Source organism: Idiotropiscis lumnitzeri, chromosome 21 (assembly GCF_059441095.1).
Source record: "Idiotropiscis lumnitzeri isolate Australia: NSW breed Sydney's pygmy pipehorse chromosome 21, RoL_Ilum_1.0, whole genome shotgun sequence".
NCBI lineage: Eukaryota > Metazoa > Chordata > Actinopteri > Syngnathiformes > Syngnathidae > Idiotropiscis > Idiotropiscis lumnitzeri.
Genome location: NC_142411.1, coordinates 9,945,232 through 9,962,847, shown reverse-complemented (window position 1 = coordinate 9,962,847; position 17,616 = coordinate 9,945,232). Strand labels below are relative to the sequence as shown.

General features: G+C 42.6%; 1 protein-coding gene across 1 annotated transcript; it reads right to left on the bottom strand.

Annotated features, from left to right (window-relative positions):
* Positions 1-981: 981 nt before the first annotated feature.
* On the bottom strand, positions 982-11,811 carry thbs1b (thrombospondin 1b). The gene is made up of 23 exons (XM_088286016.1): positions 11,597-11,811; positions 11,439-11,514; positions 10,768-11,327; positions 10,429-10,504; positions 10,142-10,219; positions 9,946-10,055; positions 9,649-9,774; positions 8,417-8,513; positions 7,313-7,486; positions 7,015-7,191; positions 6,755-6,928; positions 6,541-6,668; positions 6,275-6,427; positions 5,986-6,204; positions 5,793-5,900; positions 5,290-5,449; positions 5,053-5,171; positions 4,237-4,471; positions 3,900-4,127; positions 3,156-3,427; positions 2,954-3,051; positions 2,730-2,869; positions 982-2,636 (listed from the first exon to the last, which is right to left on the bottom strand). Exons 2-23 carry the CDS (start codon positions 11,500-11,502, stop codon positions 2,629-2,631), a joined length of 3,504 nt encoding a protein of 1,167 aa, XP_088142142.1. The 5' UTR covers positions 11,503-11,514; positions 11,597-11,811; the 3' UTR covers positions 982-2,628.
* Between the last annotated feature and the right edge of the window lie 5,805 nt (positions 11,812-17,616).

Genomic DNA, 17,616 nt, shown 5'->3' with positions numbered 1-17,616 from the left:
AGTAAAATACAATTATTCTAAGGCTCAACTGTCAAACCGAGACCACATCCTTGCTTGTCATGGCTACACCCAGCTATCGTCGGGTTGGATCAGAGGCCATTTTTTTTTCTTCTCGGACAGAAATAAATTGACAGTGATACGGGAAGTGACAAACCAAATGGATGTGGCTTGTTTTGGCCGGCTTCCATTTCCAATGTAGGAAGTGTGGTAGCCCAAAAAGGTCTGTAAGACTCAATACTGGACTGGTGGGAAGATAACAAGCGAGCATGGTTGGTGTACTGCAAGTATTTGACTTGGACGTCACTTGTGACAATGAACTTGCAATAATTTGACCTTGGCTATCCCGAAGTGGATATAAATCACAAGATCAGTCTTGTCTAACCTGGTCACCTGGTAGTTGAAGCTAAAGAACAGAAGTGTGTGTCACATTCCTCATGTGGCCTTCATCACCTCAATTGGGAGAGAAAGACCTCACAGTGCACTTTCTGGGTTTTACCACTGCACTTAATATTGTGACTTACTCAACTCCAAAAAATGAAAGCGAACACAACACAGATCTCACCTAACATGTTTTGAGTCATGTATCCATTTTCTTGATCATTCTTTTTTTTTTGGTAGGTAGTGAACTGGACCCCACTCATTGTGACTTTTTGGACAAGTACACCATGGACTCGTATTTACTCACATTCTAAAGACTTTGTAGATTCTTCTATGAATCTAACATGCATGTTTTTGAATGTAATGTACTAGATTACAAAATTTAATATTTAGTAGATCACCACTTACACAAAAAGCACACACAACCATGAGACTTTGAACTATTTATTATCCTGAAGTATGTTACAAAATAATCACTATGAATAAAAACGGCATTTGAGTATTTTTACATCTAAGAACATGTTTACAGACAAGCAATACTAATTGTACAAAAATAATGATAATATTGATAAACAAAATCCCCCCCCTCCCGCCCCACCTCCCCAAAAGTAAAAACAATAATGAATACAACATCCTCACATCAGTGTGCAAACCGTTTATACAGACGGACAGATGCCCTTTGGGAAGGCAACAAATCCTGATAAATTATTTAAATAGCATTTATCTACACACGCACGCACTCAAAGACCTCTCACAAACTGCTAAGAACAAAACGGAACAATAATTTATCAGCTGAAAACAGCATTGGACAGATACGATAAAGCAAAATAATTTTTTTAATAATAATAATTTAAAAAAATGAAGAAATCTCCCATTTTAATGTCATTCTTGCTGGGGTAAGTTTGGAAGCCAGTTGTACATAAATGGAAATGTCATTTCATTTACAACCCATGCTACACTAATACTACAATCCTTTCAATGGGAAATGAAATGCATGTTTTTTGTTGCTCAACTGCATTGAGGTAATGTTTATACATCACTTTGTAAGTTTTGCATTTCTTTCCTAAAGGACACAAGTCACAAACACTTTTTGCTAAGAGCCGTGTCTTATCGAAACCGAAACAAAACTGTTTGCGAGTTGTGAGAAGAGGGAGTAACACATCAGGTTTCTGAAACCTGATTACTCGCAATTTTGTTTGGTTTTCACTGTTTTATCCAATAAAATTTGTACTTTTTCAAAGTATTCAATTTTTATGCCTACACTGTAGGCAAGAGTCAATAAATTATATGTATTTACATAATACCTAATTCAAACCTCAAAAGATGAGGGTAATAAGTCTTGTCATTGACCAAGGTTTGGCTGTGACATGGTGGAGGGAATGCACAATGTGATTTTTTTACAAGTTGCTCATTTCACCTGAGAGTTGTTCACCAATTTGGGATAGAGATGACTACAAGGCTAACATAATTCTATGTTGCATATTGAATTACATTGAATTTTGGATAACATTTCACCTTTTCATGGGTTTTCTCTTCATGGAGTCTTAGGTAGATGAATACAAGTACTTTCGTTTTACATCCACATGATTATGTTCGCCTCATTTCTAACACAACACAGTTTTCTTCAGTCATACGTCTCCGCAACAAAGATTCCTAAAATGTTACTGCTGCCATCATCCTTTGAGTCCTCAAGAATTGCATCTTTCAGAATGTGCAACCTGGTCAAGCAAATTCAATATTTCCTCAGTCTTTTCTTTGGGATGTCCATCCAGAGGGTAATAAGGTGATCTAGAAAGGCACACAGGCTGAAGAGGAAAAGCTGAGAGGGAGGATGTAAAAAAGTTTGCAAGTGCATAGTTGTCTAAGCGGAGCCCTGCCCGCACAGAGATGAATGAGGTCTTTCAGAGAGTAAGAAAGCAAGGAGAGCTGGGACAGAAAGGTGCTGGTGTCCTACAGGCAAAGGTGGGAGGGAGGGAATATTTTCCTTTTTCTCTCCAGCTTTCCCCACTCTTGCGGAAGGGTGGAGGAGAAGGGACTCTGATCCTCAAACGGTACTCAGCTATTTGGTTTTCAGCCAAAACCGGCTTCACGTTACCCAAAGGCTGCCCACATGCCCTTCACCCTCAACGAGTGTACACATTGCACAGGAAAGGGTTGTGGAGATAAATCGGTCCCTGGACTTTACAAGAGAATACAAAAAAGTTCATACTACTAAAAGGTGCATTCCTCAGAACATCCAGCGCTGTGCGTTTATGCATCTGTGAAAAGAAAGAAAAATGATGTAGCGGGCGTTGATCAGTGTCCCAGAACCTTGGAGGTTCCACTGAAGAGTTTGAGACATAAGTTCTTACCTCTGCACTCATACTTCAGGTCTGAGAAGTAAACCATCTCCTGGGAGAAGACAAAAAGACCTAGCCTGCCTCCGGCATATGTCTTGTCATAGATGCTACCAGAATCTGCCATGATCTTCTTTCCTTCGTACATCACAACCCTAAATGGGTGAAGGAATATTTGGTGAGTAATGACCAAATGCAGTGGATGATAAACATTAATGTTCACTTTTTTATCTGCCCACCTGATAAGCCCTGTTCTTGGTCGGTGGATCAGATGCCATCTGTAGGCAGTGTAATCTTTCCATCCGACATTCTTAGGGTCATGCCAGAGAGTCCCGACCTAAAGGAGGTCAAAATAATGATTATATTTTAATATAATGGGAATCCTCATGAGAAGTCACGAGTTACAGTCGGAGGATGAACACAAAGAAGGTCATACTGTACCTGTCCTGGGGTATTCCCAGTATGCCACAGGGCATTCCTGAGGTGTTCTCCCGGGCCAGTGGTGGAATTGACCACTTTGATTGACAAACCAGAGTAGCCTTGGGCTTTTGTGGGTTTGTTGGACCAGTAGGTCTGAGTGATCTGCTTCCACATCACCACATAGAATCTGGAGCTTGACTGGTAACCAAACACAAAGCCGGCGTAGTCATCATCCCTCTCGGTATTGATGAAGAAGGTCCCACTGAAGTCCACCGCATTGAACTCATGATAACCTACGGAAGAAAGATCCAAGAACATGTAACTGATCATAAATGAAGAACTTTCTGTACATACTGTATATCAATTTGTTTTAAAAAAAACCCTCAAAAACAGACAATTGGAACATTGCTGTACTTTCCGCCTACATGGATCTCTTTATTTCCATGACTACATAAAAACATTTACATTTTGGAATTGCTGACAAGTGGTTGGCAATTCCTAAATTTAGTCGTCATGCACATTCCTTTAATAACGTGACTGCAAATGAGCACTATTAAATGGGTTAAGACCTCTTACGCGTAGGATTTGCGAAATTGTTGATCTATCTGCAGCATATCAAGTTCACAATTAATTTGGTTTCTGCATAGTTTATTTCCTGTTGCATTTTTTACCCGAAGATAGATGGATCTACCATTGTAGAGATTTAGTGGATGACTATGTTCTACTGAAAACCATATTAGTTGTGGAAATATTTTTTTTACTTACCAACAGCAATTCCAGGGTCACAATTGACGGTTTGAACAAGCTCTTTACCCTGGTGGCGAACCACCCAATTTGGATCAATCTGAGAAGTGCCTTTCGGGTCTAGAGGAACCATTTGGAATTTGCGGAAGTCTGTCTCGCTAATGTCAACATTCTCTGGACACACATCGTAGATGTCGGGCACATTGTCTTGGTCAAAGTCATCTTTGCATGCATCTCCACGGCCATCACCTGCAAAAGAAATTGTGTACATTAGTGGATAATGGGAATGGGAAATAAATATTGGATGTAAGCAGGCAGATTGCATTTAGACCCCTTTCCAATATTTGAATGTCCTCACCATCAGAGTCAACCTGATCAGGATTATGTGCAAGTCTGCAATTGTCCTTGTCATCTGGGATGCCATCATTGTCGTCATCGTGGTCACATGCATCTCCCTTGCCGTCTTTGTCGTGATCAGCCTGATTGGCATTGGGGATGTAGGGGCAGTTGTCCAGATTATTCTGGTGTCCATCCTCATCAATATCCTGGTTGCTGTCACACTTATCTCCCACACGGTCATCATCTGAATCTACCTGCAATGACAAATAGTCCAGTAGGAAATTAGAAATGAAATGGGAATTAATTATATCGACAACTCCCCCCCAAAAGAATTGCGTAGAATAATCTTGGAAAATGGTGTTTTTACTTCTCGTATCATACCCGTCTAGACTTGACGTGAAAGTTCATAAAAATTGTAAATCTTAAGCACCCTTGTCCGTTGCATTCCTCCTTCCCAGTGTAGCATGTCACAGGTGCATTGAGCTGTCCTGAAGTGCAGCCCATTCCCCAGTAATATCCTGCTGAGGGCCTCATCTTTCACATTTTACGTCAATGGCCCGTTGAAAAGACCCCTAACCCCCACCATGGCTTCTTGAACTGACGTGCCCTTGAGCTCTACGTGGGATTTAGTCCGGCATGTAAAGCTCACACTGACAGGGGCTCATGACGGAATCTCTCACTCTTTCTCTGACTCTCTCTCTCTCTCTCTGTCTGTGTGTGTGCATCTCTCACATGCAATAGAACGACAGACGTGCTAAGCTATGAAGACGGTGATCTGTATTGTTGCTGCTGGATGAGCTGGAAGGGAAATGACAGGGGAGGAGTGTGCACACACCTGATCAGGATTATGTTCCAGAGGGCAGTTATCGCACATGTCTCCCACCCCATCCAAATCTGTGTCTCTCTGGTCCACATTGTACACATAGGGACAGTTGTCTTTTTCATTAAGTATGCCTGGAAAATGAATGGAAAGTATTAGTTTGGAAGACAATACTTCACATTGAAATGTATTACAAAAATAATTTAACTTCAGTGCCGACTAACAAACATCTATCCCGAGTAACTGTTTTACCATCTCCATCGATGTCCACAGCACAGGCATCTCCCTCTCCATTGCTGTCTGTATCTGTTTGGTCAGGGTTGCTATTATAAGGGCAGTTGTCACAGCGATCACCCACGTCATCCCGGTCATAGTCATATTGCCGGGAGTTGAAGATGAACGGACAGTTGTCCTGTTTGGGCGATATTAAGAGATGGAGGGTGAGGGGTAATGGGTATGTGTTCAGGTGCAGGTCCTCGCCATCTGCCTTCAGACTGACTGAGTGGATCTATTTAGAAGGAAGAAGTTCCGTGGAATGAAAAGGTGCTTTATTTTTAGGTCAGATCCCACTTCTGGCGTTGGAATTTGAGCACAGTTGAGTCCCTTCAGACTTGTACCTCAGTGATAGAATTTGAGTTTTTGGCCAGGGAAAACATTTGCTTTCCCCCAGAGCCCCTCCTCCTATACTCCTAGCTTCACATTGCACATGAACGATGAACATAAAAATGTCAGTCAGCTTTACATGCGCTACTCACTCTGTCATCAGGAATGCCATCGTTGTCATCATCAATGTCACAAGCGTCCCCAATGCCGTCATTATCATAATCTTCCTGTCCAGAGTTGGGGAGGTTGGGGCAGTTGTCCTGGATTAACAGAACACACAGATCATCCACCTGTTATGCAAAACAATGTTCAACAAATAATGCCTTCATAACTTCTTACGCCTACCTTTTTGCAGTGGTAGGTGGCATTCTCCACGCAAACCAAGTCAGAATTAGGCCATCCATCCAGATCAGTGTCCTCCCCACAGATGTGTCCATTGCCAGCATAGCCTGGCTTGCACTCGCATCGGAACATGGGTTCCGAGAAATGCCCAAGGTAGTTACAGCGTGCGTGCTTGTTGCAGTCGTGGCTTCCATCCAGGCATGGATTTCGGGGTGAGCAAACCTGTAAAGGGAAGAAGAGACTTTAGATGATTGGCCTCTGTTCCTGTTTTCAAAGACAGTGTCGTACACACCTGTTTAGTAGCAGCAGCCTGCTCCACACCTTTACCAAATGGTTGAGGCCCTGAGTAACGAGGCGGGCAGGGAAGACAATTATAGCCAGGATCTGTGTTCTCACAGCGGTGTACGCCATTAAACACAAAGCAAGCATCAGGAACCTCCTTGCACTGTATCCAGGTTAAGATGAAGAAGAATTCAAATTATTCAACAGGTGATATGAATAGATTTTTTCAGATACAACACTAGGAATCATCTAAGAACTATTTGGTGCAATTTTTACCTCATCAAGGTCTTTGCATTTGACACCATTGCCCGTATAACCGACAGGGCATTTTCCACACTTCCAGGACCCATCTGGGAAACTATTGCATTTGACCCCAGCAAAACAAGGGTTTGATAGGCATCCATCTGAAAACAGTCAACGGTATTCAAGGTCTAAAATGTAATTTCTGGTATAACCAGGTATGTTATTGTCTATAGAAACACTTGCTCACCAATAGGACATGTTTTCTTGCTGCACGTCTGTGTTTCTTTGCCGTCACCAACACACTCTTTCCCATTATAATTTGGCGCAGGGTCATTGCACAGGCGTTTACGCGTTTGGACACCGCCTCCACATGTAACCGTGCATGTATCCCATGGTGACCAAGGTCCCCAGTTGCCATTGACTGAGGAAAGGTTGCATGATGATAAGCTTTTTTTTGTTATGTAAAGGGACTTTAAGCAAGTGCAAGTGAGTAGACTTGAAACTTACTGGGGCATGGAGACTTTTGACACTTTTCTGTTTGGCGACCTTCTCCCACACAGTCCTTCCCTCCAAGCTGGGGGGTTGGGGAATTGCAGAGACGAATTCTAGTGATGACACCAGCCCCACAGGTAACTGAGCATGAGGACCATGGTGACCAATGGCTCCAGCTGCCATCCTGCTTGACTGAGCATACAAAAAGTGTAAGATTTCAGGAGGTAAAGCAAAGCAATGCGCCAAAATGACACCTAAAATGCATTAAATTTGGGAGATAACAAGTAGGGTTGTTCATTGTGGGGTGACTCACAGCGTTTGTCACACTCTTGGAGGTAGCAGTCCCTGGTCTGCACAGAGGTGCCCTCGCAGTTGTTATTGATACGGTCGCAAGAGCGTCCGCGCTGCTGGATGCCCCGCCCACATGACACAGAACAATGGGTCCATTCAGACCACGGCGACCAGCCGTCCTCTGCATAGTCACTCGCTGAGGAGGAGGGAGATGGCAAGAACACGGGAGACAGACACAATGAAACGGCTATTGGAGAATGCAGCACCCCCCTAAACCACCACATAAATGCAACACCCTGAAGGCTAAATGAGCGCAAGAAAGCTAACAGTGTGGATTTTGCTTAGAATCAGAGCACTCTGTTGAGGATGAGCAGAGACTGACGTTGTCAGAGAAGCCAAAGAACAGAAGGGCCCACTGTCCTGAAGACACAGTACATTGGGGTGCCCCATTGATATTTTTTTGGCACATATGGCAGATGATGTGTAATGACTTCAACAAGTGGCTGAGGTCCAAATGAATGTGGCCCCTACTGTTTATTTATGTTTTCGAGAAGGGTTGCAGCCAAGACTGCACAGGTATGACTAATGTGTCACTCGTCTTCATGTGGATGAGGCCTTTACCAGTCAAACAATTTTCTTGCCCACTTTGACCAATTTGCCAAATTGCATCTCAGCTTTAGGAATTCAAAGATGTTTTTTAACACAAACGCCAATGTTCCAAACGCATAAGTACCCCTTTATTTATTCCAACATGAGCGCAGTTAAGTCATCTCTAAAATTAACATACTTTCTCTTGAACAGAAACCTTTACATGGTGGGAAATATTTGTGGCTTTTATTTGGGAAATTACACAGAATCTCTTGTAGGAATGACTGAGGCAGTGTTTCAATGAATGCTCCTTCCACATTTTAGCTTACGCAGCATTTACAGTAGTGTTTGGCACATTTGTACGGCAGTAATTGCAGTGTACAGTGGAGCCTCTAAAGTCATAGACATAGTCTGGATTTACCCAAAAGAATTCTATTTTTTAGCCATACAATCTGATCATTAGCGTATCCATTATGCTTTCTAAAAGCGGTACAGATATCAACAAAATGTGTTTACTGAAATGAAGTAAAAGACTTACGTGTTCCACAGCGTGGGCAACACTCTCCGTCCGGTACGGTTGCATTAGCACAGGGAATCAGGGGACAGGAGATCTTGCGGCAGACTGTTGCAGAGTTCTGCAAAAAACACGGTTGTTGGTTATGTCTTGTTGTCTAATTGTTGATAAAGGGGCCATGATCAACTGACTTGACTGACTCGTGTCTTTTAGGATGCTTTATTGCATAACTGGGGTGAATTTGATCCAATTACGTGCAACAAAAGTTTCGCTTGGAATAATTTGCCAAGTCTGACATGATAGAATAAAATCCAGGTGTCTGTCTGCACATGTAGACCCCTGCTGGCACCAGTCCGCCTACTCGGTCAGCACAGGATGGGAATGTGGCCAGACCCTTCATGAAAGGAAGCTGGTTTCAGACAGATGACCTCAAGTAGGAGACTTGTGCCCGAGACATGAAAAGGAAGACAGCTTGTATATGACCTAGTGAATGTTTGAAGAAACATTTGTTTTGAATGCAAATATTATTCCTGCTGGATTTGATAACTTGCAGGCATGAAGACCAACATGACTAGATCTGGAAGTTTAGTCTACATGTAGTGATGGTAAAATGAAGCTTCATGAAGCACTTGTGATATTTATTGACTCTTCTTGGTGGAAAATATCACAAGTGCTTCACGAAGCTTCATTTTAGCATCACTGCCAATTAGCGCAAAGCAAGGAGGTCTTTATCAGCTGAGTGAATGCTAGAGATGAAATGTTCGTAATTAAGATCAATGCATCATTTTGAGCTAACCTCCTGACGACAGACTTCTTATCCCGACCAAACAAGCCTTCACCCCATCATTACTCACCACATCAGTTGAGCAATGGTAATTGTTTGGTAGTCATTGGCTATGTCCAAATTCATAGACTGGGTTCTCCGAAGGCCACATTTTCGGCCGCATGACGTCACTTCTGGTGCGACTTGACCGCACGTGGTGTCCAAATTCACATTAAGCCTGCCCAAATTTGCCACGGTTCATGCAGCCCATGGATGTTACATGAGGAGTCTTTGAAGGCATCGAAGAACCCAACCTGTGATCTTTCTTTTTAGAATTTGGAAACCACGGCGGAAGCAACGTCATGCGGTCGAAAAATGCCGCCGAAAATGCAGGATTCGGAGGACGTAGCCTGTGATTTTGGACGCAGCCTTTCTGTACCAGCGTGTCCATGTCCGTTGTAAGAACAGTATTAAAAGTACAAGATATGCAAACCTGACAAGTGCACTCGGTGCAGTCATCGACGGTCCACTCGTCTCTGTTCTTATGCACGATGCCATTGTGGATGCAGACGCCACTGTGGATGCCGATGCGAGTCTTAATCAGCTTGTTCTCGTTTGTCTGCAAGGGAAACATGCATTTTTTTTCCCATCAACTCTTGGGATAGAATGAGTAAATGTTAATTTGCCAGCAGCGGACATATTTGGGATCTGAGACCACCAATGCACACACATACACACACACCCACTTGAACATAGGCAGTGCAGACTATCAAATGCGTTTCTTGCTTACCAGTTTGCGGAGCTCAATGGACAGCTCCTTGACAACCACACCTAGACCCTTGAGCTCCTTGAACATGCTGATGAGGTCCTCACAGGAGAAACCACAGACCATCTGCAGATCTTTAACGCAACAAAAATAAATATATAAATACATAAAACTGTTTAATTCCTTTATATTAAAGTCAAATATATTAAATATTCTTTACCTTTAGTTTTATGACCAGTGTACTCAGTCCTGATGGCTGAGGAGCCATTAAGATTCTCCATAATCATCGAATCTGGCGCTGGAGGTGGAATAAAACCACACATCACATGAAATAAGTGCACACACAACTCAAGTGTGATGATATATTTTCATTACACAGCTAAGGACACCGTGGGGAATAGTTTTTATGCGACCAAATGTTGTATTTGGGCAATTGATAGTGTTGAGTATGAACGAAAGCAGACAGGACGTGTGGGAGGTTAAGCACACTCGTGATAAATTACTCACAGCTCTGACATCCCTTGTTGCGGAGGATGGCGTCCAAGCTTGTTCCAAAAACAAAGCGGACGTTTTGAAGGACCCCCTGGGGACAGAGTGTGCATTTTAAGCCATAAAATGTTGCGTGACTGCATTCAAATATTTATTTTCATACTCCCCACATGCACTCATGCTATCGTTTTGTATCCGTGGGATTTGTACACGATCACACGAAGTTAAATTCCAGGTACTTATTAGAGATTAATCCAGCGGTTGTTTGTATGCGTATTTTGCGCATTTGCGGCACTTTTACGCATGTATATAACAGCTCAAAAACGTGCAAAAATGTCATCGCTGGTTTGTACTCACCATGAATCTGTCCTTCACGGCTCCTTTCCCGATCCTGAGCTGTGCACTGGCAGGCGTCTGCTGGGTCAAGATGCTCTGGATCGGCGCGTCCAGCTCGGCGTTGTTGACCTCCTCGCATCCCGCGTACAGCTGCGCCCGATCCTCCTGCACGAACAGCGTGATGTTCTTCCAGTGGCCCGTGGCGAGATCCGCATCTTCGATCGAGACCAAATGCTGCTTCTTCTCGGTGGAGAAAACAATGTCCAAAGTGTTCGCCTTCCCATTGGACACAATCTCAAATACTGGACCGGAACCGTCCTTCTTCTCTATGGTCAGGAGGCTCCCCCGGGTGCGCTTGGCTTGCTTGAAGTTGAGCAGCAAGAGGAAGCCTCTCTCGGCGTGGATTGAGTCGATCAGGTCCCGGAGGGCGCGCTCGGGGACCGGGGGGATCAGGTCCGGGTTGAGGATCTTGTAGGCGGGGCTGTACGGGTCGTCTCCTTTCACCTGATTCACTCCGTGGTTCTTCTTGGAGACTTGGACCAGTTCGAACAAGTCGTACACGCTGTTGTCCTCTCCGCTTTCTGTGGGTGTTTAATCATACTTTGCATTCAATATTTGTATTTGGTTTTTTTTTCAAACAGAAAATACTCTTAATAAATAACCATGAATAAATTTAGAATCAATTGGATCACCTGCTATCCTGGCACCCTCACAGGTCCAAAGCATCAGTAACAAAAATATCCCCGTCATCTTCATGATGAGATTCCACTGCAGAAAAATAAGACACTCATTTAAGTTGATGCTTTAATGTAAAAAAAAATCAAATCTAAAAATATATACTTTAACTCACCTGTTTACAAAAACTAAATCTTTTAAAAGGAGGGGGGAAATGCACAAAAATAATAAAAATCCAACAATAATCCTTGGGAATTGATATGTATCAATTTGTTTTAAAAAATAAGACAAATGCTCCACTGGACCTCAGCAACATTTAAACATTTTATGGGGAGAAATGTGTCCTGGATGGGATCAGCCGCAATAAAAAAGTCCCTTATAAGATGAGGGGGGACAAAGTGCTATTTAAATAGTTTAATGCCATTCCCAACAAGTGGCCTTGTCCAATCAGGGGTGAGGAGAGAAGGGTCGAGTTTATCATCTATAGGGGAGAGAGAGAGAGCTAGAGAGAGAGAGAGAGAGAGAGCGAGTGCGAGGTATTTCCTCTGAGGCTCAATAGATCCTCTCTTCATGACTGATTCCCATAACCAAAAATACTAATTAAGTGTAACATGTATGGCATTATTATTTTTGTCGGTGCTCCATTGCCACAACACACTTACACTCATTCTGCATTCAATTATGTGGAATTTCAATTCAATGCGAATCATCAATTGATCTAAAATTAAGGATAGGAACGTCTGATTAAGTTCTATAAAGATTATGAGTTTTATTTTCTAAGTCATTTCACTGAGTGAGTCAGTTGGACCGCACTAAATGCATGCAGTTCTGTTTCTGACCACTAAGAGTCGACATAACACAGTAGCCTGATTATCTAACCTGCTGCTAGGCTGAGATGAGGTCCTGCGAACGAAAGTGTCGTGCAGGAATGCCCTCTTTGACCTGAGCATTGACATCTCAGGTACTGATTATTGTTGACAGCTTGAAGGAATGTAAAAGACATAGAGAGTCCTAATCTAGTCATACATACGTACAACATCAAAAGAGCGAATGACGGCTCAAGGTGTGCAAGGAGGGTCAAAAGCGCCTGAAGGTTGAAGTTGCACCCTTGAGGGGTCGTGAGATCAGAGCTGAGCCAACTCACCTGGTGCCTGTCAGTCTTTGTCTTGTAGGGACTGGAGGTGCATCCTGCCTAGGACATATAGTCAAGGCTTCATGCTAATTTAACAAGTAAAGCAAACTTGAACTGGCTCTTGATTATTATTATTATTATTTTTTTTTTTTTTTACAATGGAGATTAGGATTTCAGTCCGCTACAATATTTACAAAGTGGTATAGTCGTTAGCATGTTAGAGTTTGGGAATCTTCTGCATGCTCCAGGTACCTTGGCTTCCACCAAAATATGCATTTTAAATTAACCAAGCAAATTTCATCCATCCATTATCTGTTCCGCTTCTTCTCACTAGGGTCGCGGGGGGTGCTGGAGTCTAGCCCAGCTATCTTTGGGCAGTAGGCGGGGGACACCCTGAACTGTTTGACAGCCAATCGCAGGGCACACATAGACGAACAACCAAATCGCGCTCACATTCATACCTAGGGGCAATTTAGAGTGTCCAATCAACCTGCCATGCATGTTTTTCGGAATGTGGGAGGAAACCGGAGTAGCTGTTGGAATTCCACGCAGGAACGGGGATAATGTGCAAACTCCACACAGGAAGGCCGGAGTAGGAATTGATCCCACGATCTCTGCACTGTGAGGCCATGGTGCTAACGAGTCATCCACCGTGTCGCGAGCACATTTCAATATTGACATATATACATTTTTCATCTGAATGATTGTGACTGAATGTTTTTCAGTACCCGACCGCCCGTCCTAAAGTCAGCTGTAATTCTTATAGAAAATGGATGGATGGATTTTTACAAGTTTTAGTCGGCGAACAAATATGCATGGACAATTGCATAGTCCTTGACCTCTTAATAATGTCTATTTTTGTTAATAATGCAATAAGGGGGCCATCAAATCCATCCTAGCTAACTGTAGCCACTGGAGTAGCGCCTGGACTTGTCGCCTGTCAATCATATGTCACAGTGATGAAGTAACAGACCAGGTCAGCCATTTTTCATTAGGTTGACAAAATAGGAATTTCTTTGCCATTTTGATGCACTTTTACAACACACAACCACATTTACGTTCAAACAAGGTTCGATTTGTAAAAACCGTTATAAAGCCAAATTATGATTTAATATAAGGAAAGAATGACGGTTTCAACAACATTTAGTTGGAGCAAAATGCTTTGCTGATACAATCCATGGGACACAGACAACAAAATTTCCAGTGACGACCCCTGTGTCTCGCAGTGTTTGTGTTATTCCGATGAAACAAAACAACCCATTGGAATGTTCACTTGTGGCTCAACACTACAAACTGTGCTTTTCACGCGAGATATTAAATGCAACGGGTTGAGTAACATAGTGACTTCTTAATATCTTAAAGTGTCTAAGAATGTTCTCTTGAGCCACCTTCAGCCTATTATCAGGCCATGGTGCGCTACCGTCTTTTTAAGGGCTTCCACGGACAATGTTATTTTCATTCCAGAGCACAGCAGGAAGAGCAGGAAATAGACACGATGGTGTTCCGAACCATCTCATGTAATTGCTACCCTGGACCGCTTCTACTCACAAGGGTCGCGGGGGGTGCTGGAGCCTATCCCATCTATCCTCAGGCAGTCGACGGGGCACACCCTGAACTGGTGGCCAGCCAATCGAAGGGCACACATAGACGAACAACCATCCATGCTCACATGCATATCTGGTGGCAATTTAAAGTGTCCGATCAACCTGCCATGCATGTTCTTGGAATGTGAGAGGAAACCGTAGTACCACGCAGGCACAGGAAGAACATGCAAACTCCCCACAGGAAGGCCGGAGCCGGGATCGAACCCACGACCTCTGCACTCTGAGGCCATCGTATATGAATCGATGAATCAGTTATCATCGTGAAACTTACCTAAGGTTAAAACGGTGCATTTCCGTTTTAGTATGTAGCAAAACATTTTCTAAAGAAGCATTGAAAACAATGGCGTGCTGTCATGAAGTCTTAAAATGCTTTAAAAAAGAAAAAAATACAGACCACTTATTCTGGTTAAGTCGAGGGTCAAATTTATTCACTTGAAAGAATGAACACCGTAAAATGTATCAGTGCTTTTGTATACAGAGAAATATTATGGACCCAATAAATCAGAACGTACCTGCACTTCGAGCACTTTAAAAACCTAATTTTGTTTTTTGGTTCGAGATGAACATAACCTATGGGGAATTTCAAACCGCGGCAATCCTTTTACAGCTCTGCTCACATTCCTCAGATAAACCAACACAAACTGTGGTGACCTGGGCTCAGGCGGCAATAAACGGTTGTCAGCTGACCTTATTTGGAGATATAGAAAGGTCATCTGCCACGTACACATTCCCAGCATACCTCTGCAGCATACATAAATATCCCGGCAGCCTTCTTCCTTCTACCTTGGCTTGTTTATATGCCCAAAAGCTGGGTCGAAATCACCCATGTGGCCTGGTAGGTCACGCGATGCAAAGACTCCTTCGAAGTTTGGAAAGGAAATATTTGCTTTGTTCAGTCCTCAATATGTCCTCAGTTAGCAGAACGGGAGCACCCCTGGGGACTGTACTCGGCCCTGTTAATCTCGTACACTTCAGACTTCAAGTACAGCCCCGAGCCATGTGGGGAATTTTGCGGATGACATCACGATTGTGGCTTGTAGCAGGAGTGGCTTGAGAAGGAGAAGAGGTCACATGGTGGGATTCCAACTACCTGCATCTAAACACCTCTACGACCAGAGGGGTGAACTTCAGGAAGACCAGACTTTATATACAAAATTCAGACTGTACCAGAAAGAATCTTTGCTGCCCCCCAGGCACGTGAATGACCGATGCATTCCATCATAGCGCAATACTTTCTCTTTCTTTCTCTTAATACAGTCATTCATTCACTGAGACTGAATGTTGACATTTGAGTATCAAAGACCATTGCGGACATCTTTGTCCTCTCTAAGAAAACCATTTGTGATGACCTCACCATTGTCCTGTCACATTAACAACACGTCTAAGAAGATCTCTGCTGACCCTGTCATGGCCACCACGTTAGGAGGTTGGGCGTGAGAGGACCTTTCAGGAACTATTTAGCGCATGAGTGAGCAACTGACGCTTCAATAGACCCTCTAACCATCTGCTCAAGGGAGGGGCTCATTGTCAGACATTAACGACCCCGCAGTCTTAGTATGTCATGGTCAATGACACTGCTCCGTTTGCCAATCTTCATAAACAGGAAGATTTGGTATTATTTAAGTATTCTTGTTGGAAGAAAAACTTGTTGGCATGCTCATATGAGGCCACAAAAACGAGATTTTGAAATGGTTCTATTTTCCCCATCTGTGATTTTCATCTGGCACTGAGAGTCAACATCACATTGGTGGGTTTAAGAGATTAGAAAGGGGGGGTCTGAGGTCCTCATAGCAAACCTTTTTTGAAAATCTGTAAAAGCGTATTTACTGATTTTGAGGAGTTTGGGCTTTAACTATGAAAAATTGGCATCATGATCAAATGCTAAACAAACCAGACAAAAAAAATAATCTTCTTAGCTCGATGCTTTGTTTCTCTAAGAATAGCTCAGACTGACCTAAAAAAAACAAACCAAAAAAAAAATGAACCCAAATTTTCCATCCATCAATTTTCTATAGCGCTTGTCCTCATTTGGGCCACGAGTATCAAGTATCGGCTTTAAGAAATACTCTCTGCTACTCTTCTGTCATTCTCATTCCTTCGTATCAGCGAGGAAAAGGTCTGCCTTACATGTACTGCGAGACAGTTGTTTATTTTGGCAAAAAAAGGAGGTTATTTTAAAACACATCATCAACAGAGTGATAAATACCTCTCTGGCTATCTAGTTTAGTACCTCCTCTTGAGTCCCAGTTGATAGAAAGCAGGTTTGCACTAATGGCGGTGTTGATGGAGTTGCTGAGCAACGGTGCGATGCAGGACACTTGAGGGTAACACAGGGAGCTGTTTCAGGGTTATGACCACAAACTAAGGATTTGAGCCAAAAAAGTAGGCCTTAGATGTTGATATGCACACAGTCGCTCATTGTATTGTGTCACGGGTTATAAAAACAATGTAGAAACGTTGTGAAAACCCCAATCAAACAAATGTACTGAAAGGTGCTGCGCTGAAAAGTTACAGATACGTTATGTAGCAATTATACCTTATAATAAAGGCTTCAAAATTAATTTCGTGCAACGCTGATTTGAAACAGGGAGAATAGCGTTTTTGTCACTGCCGTCGAGACGCCTGATAGTCTGTCCATCCGTTTTATATACCGTTATCCTCATTAGTTAGCTTGGGCCTAACCCACTTTGTTAAAAAAATAAATAAATAAACGGGTAGAAACTGGGCTGGTTGCCAGCCATTTGTAAAACAGAAATATATAAACAACCATTCAGACTCAAGTTCACATGTAGGATGTAGACCAGAGGTCACCAATATGGTGCCTGTGGACCAAGGACCACCTGAGTAGCCCGAGGACCATTCCAGAATTATCTGCCGGTGATGGGACATTGTGATAATCTCGGTATTATGTATTAAAATTAAGATTTATAGAAAAAAAATGTTTCATCTTGATATTTATTCATTCACTGCCATTGACGGACATAGAAGCCAAAAACTACATTAATTTTACCTACGCTGGCAGTGAATGAGTTTTAATTATTAACACTTACATATAATACTATCATTAAAGGTAATTTGAACAAATTTGTTATTTCTGAAGTGTACTATACGTGTAATGTCGGCTGTGGAGTCCCGCAGGAATCAGTATTCGGCATTTTATTGTTTAGCATATACAGGCGTTTGCTCTGTGATATAATACATAAATATAACATTACTTTTCGTTGTTTTACAACTACAACTTTATATGCATTTAGAACTAACAAACCCACACAATTGCTGTAATCTGGAGTCGAGGCTCACTCAGATTAAACAATGTCCTTCAGTTGTTTTCTTCTTAACCCTGATAAAACGGCGATGTTTATTGTTGCCCCCGTTCAACACCAGCACTTGTTTAAGTCCTGTTAACCTTCTATTACCCAAAGTGACTCAGCAAAAAAAAAAATCAGTTTTATATTTAAC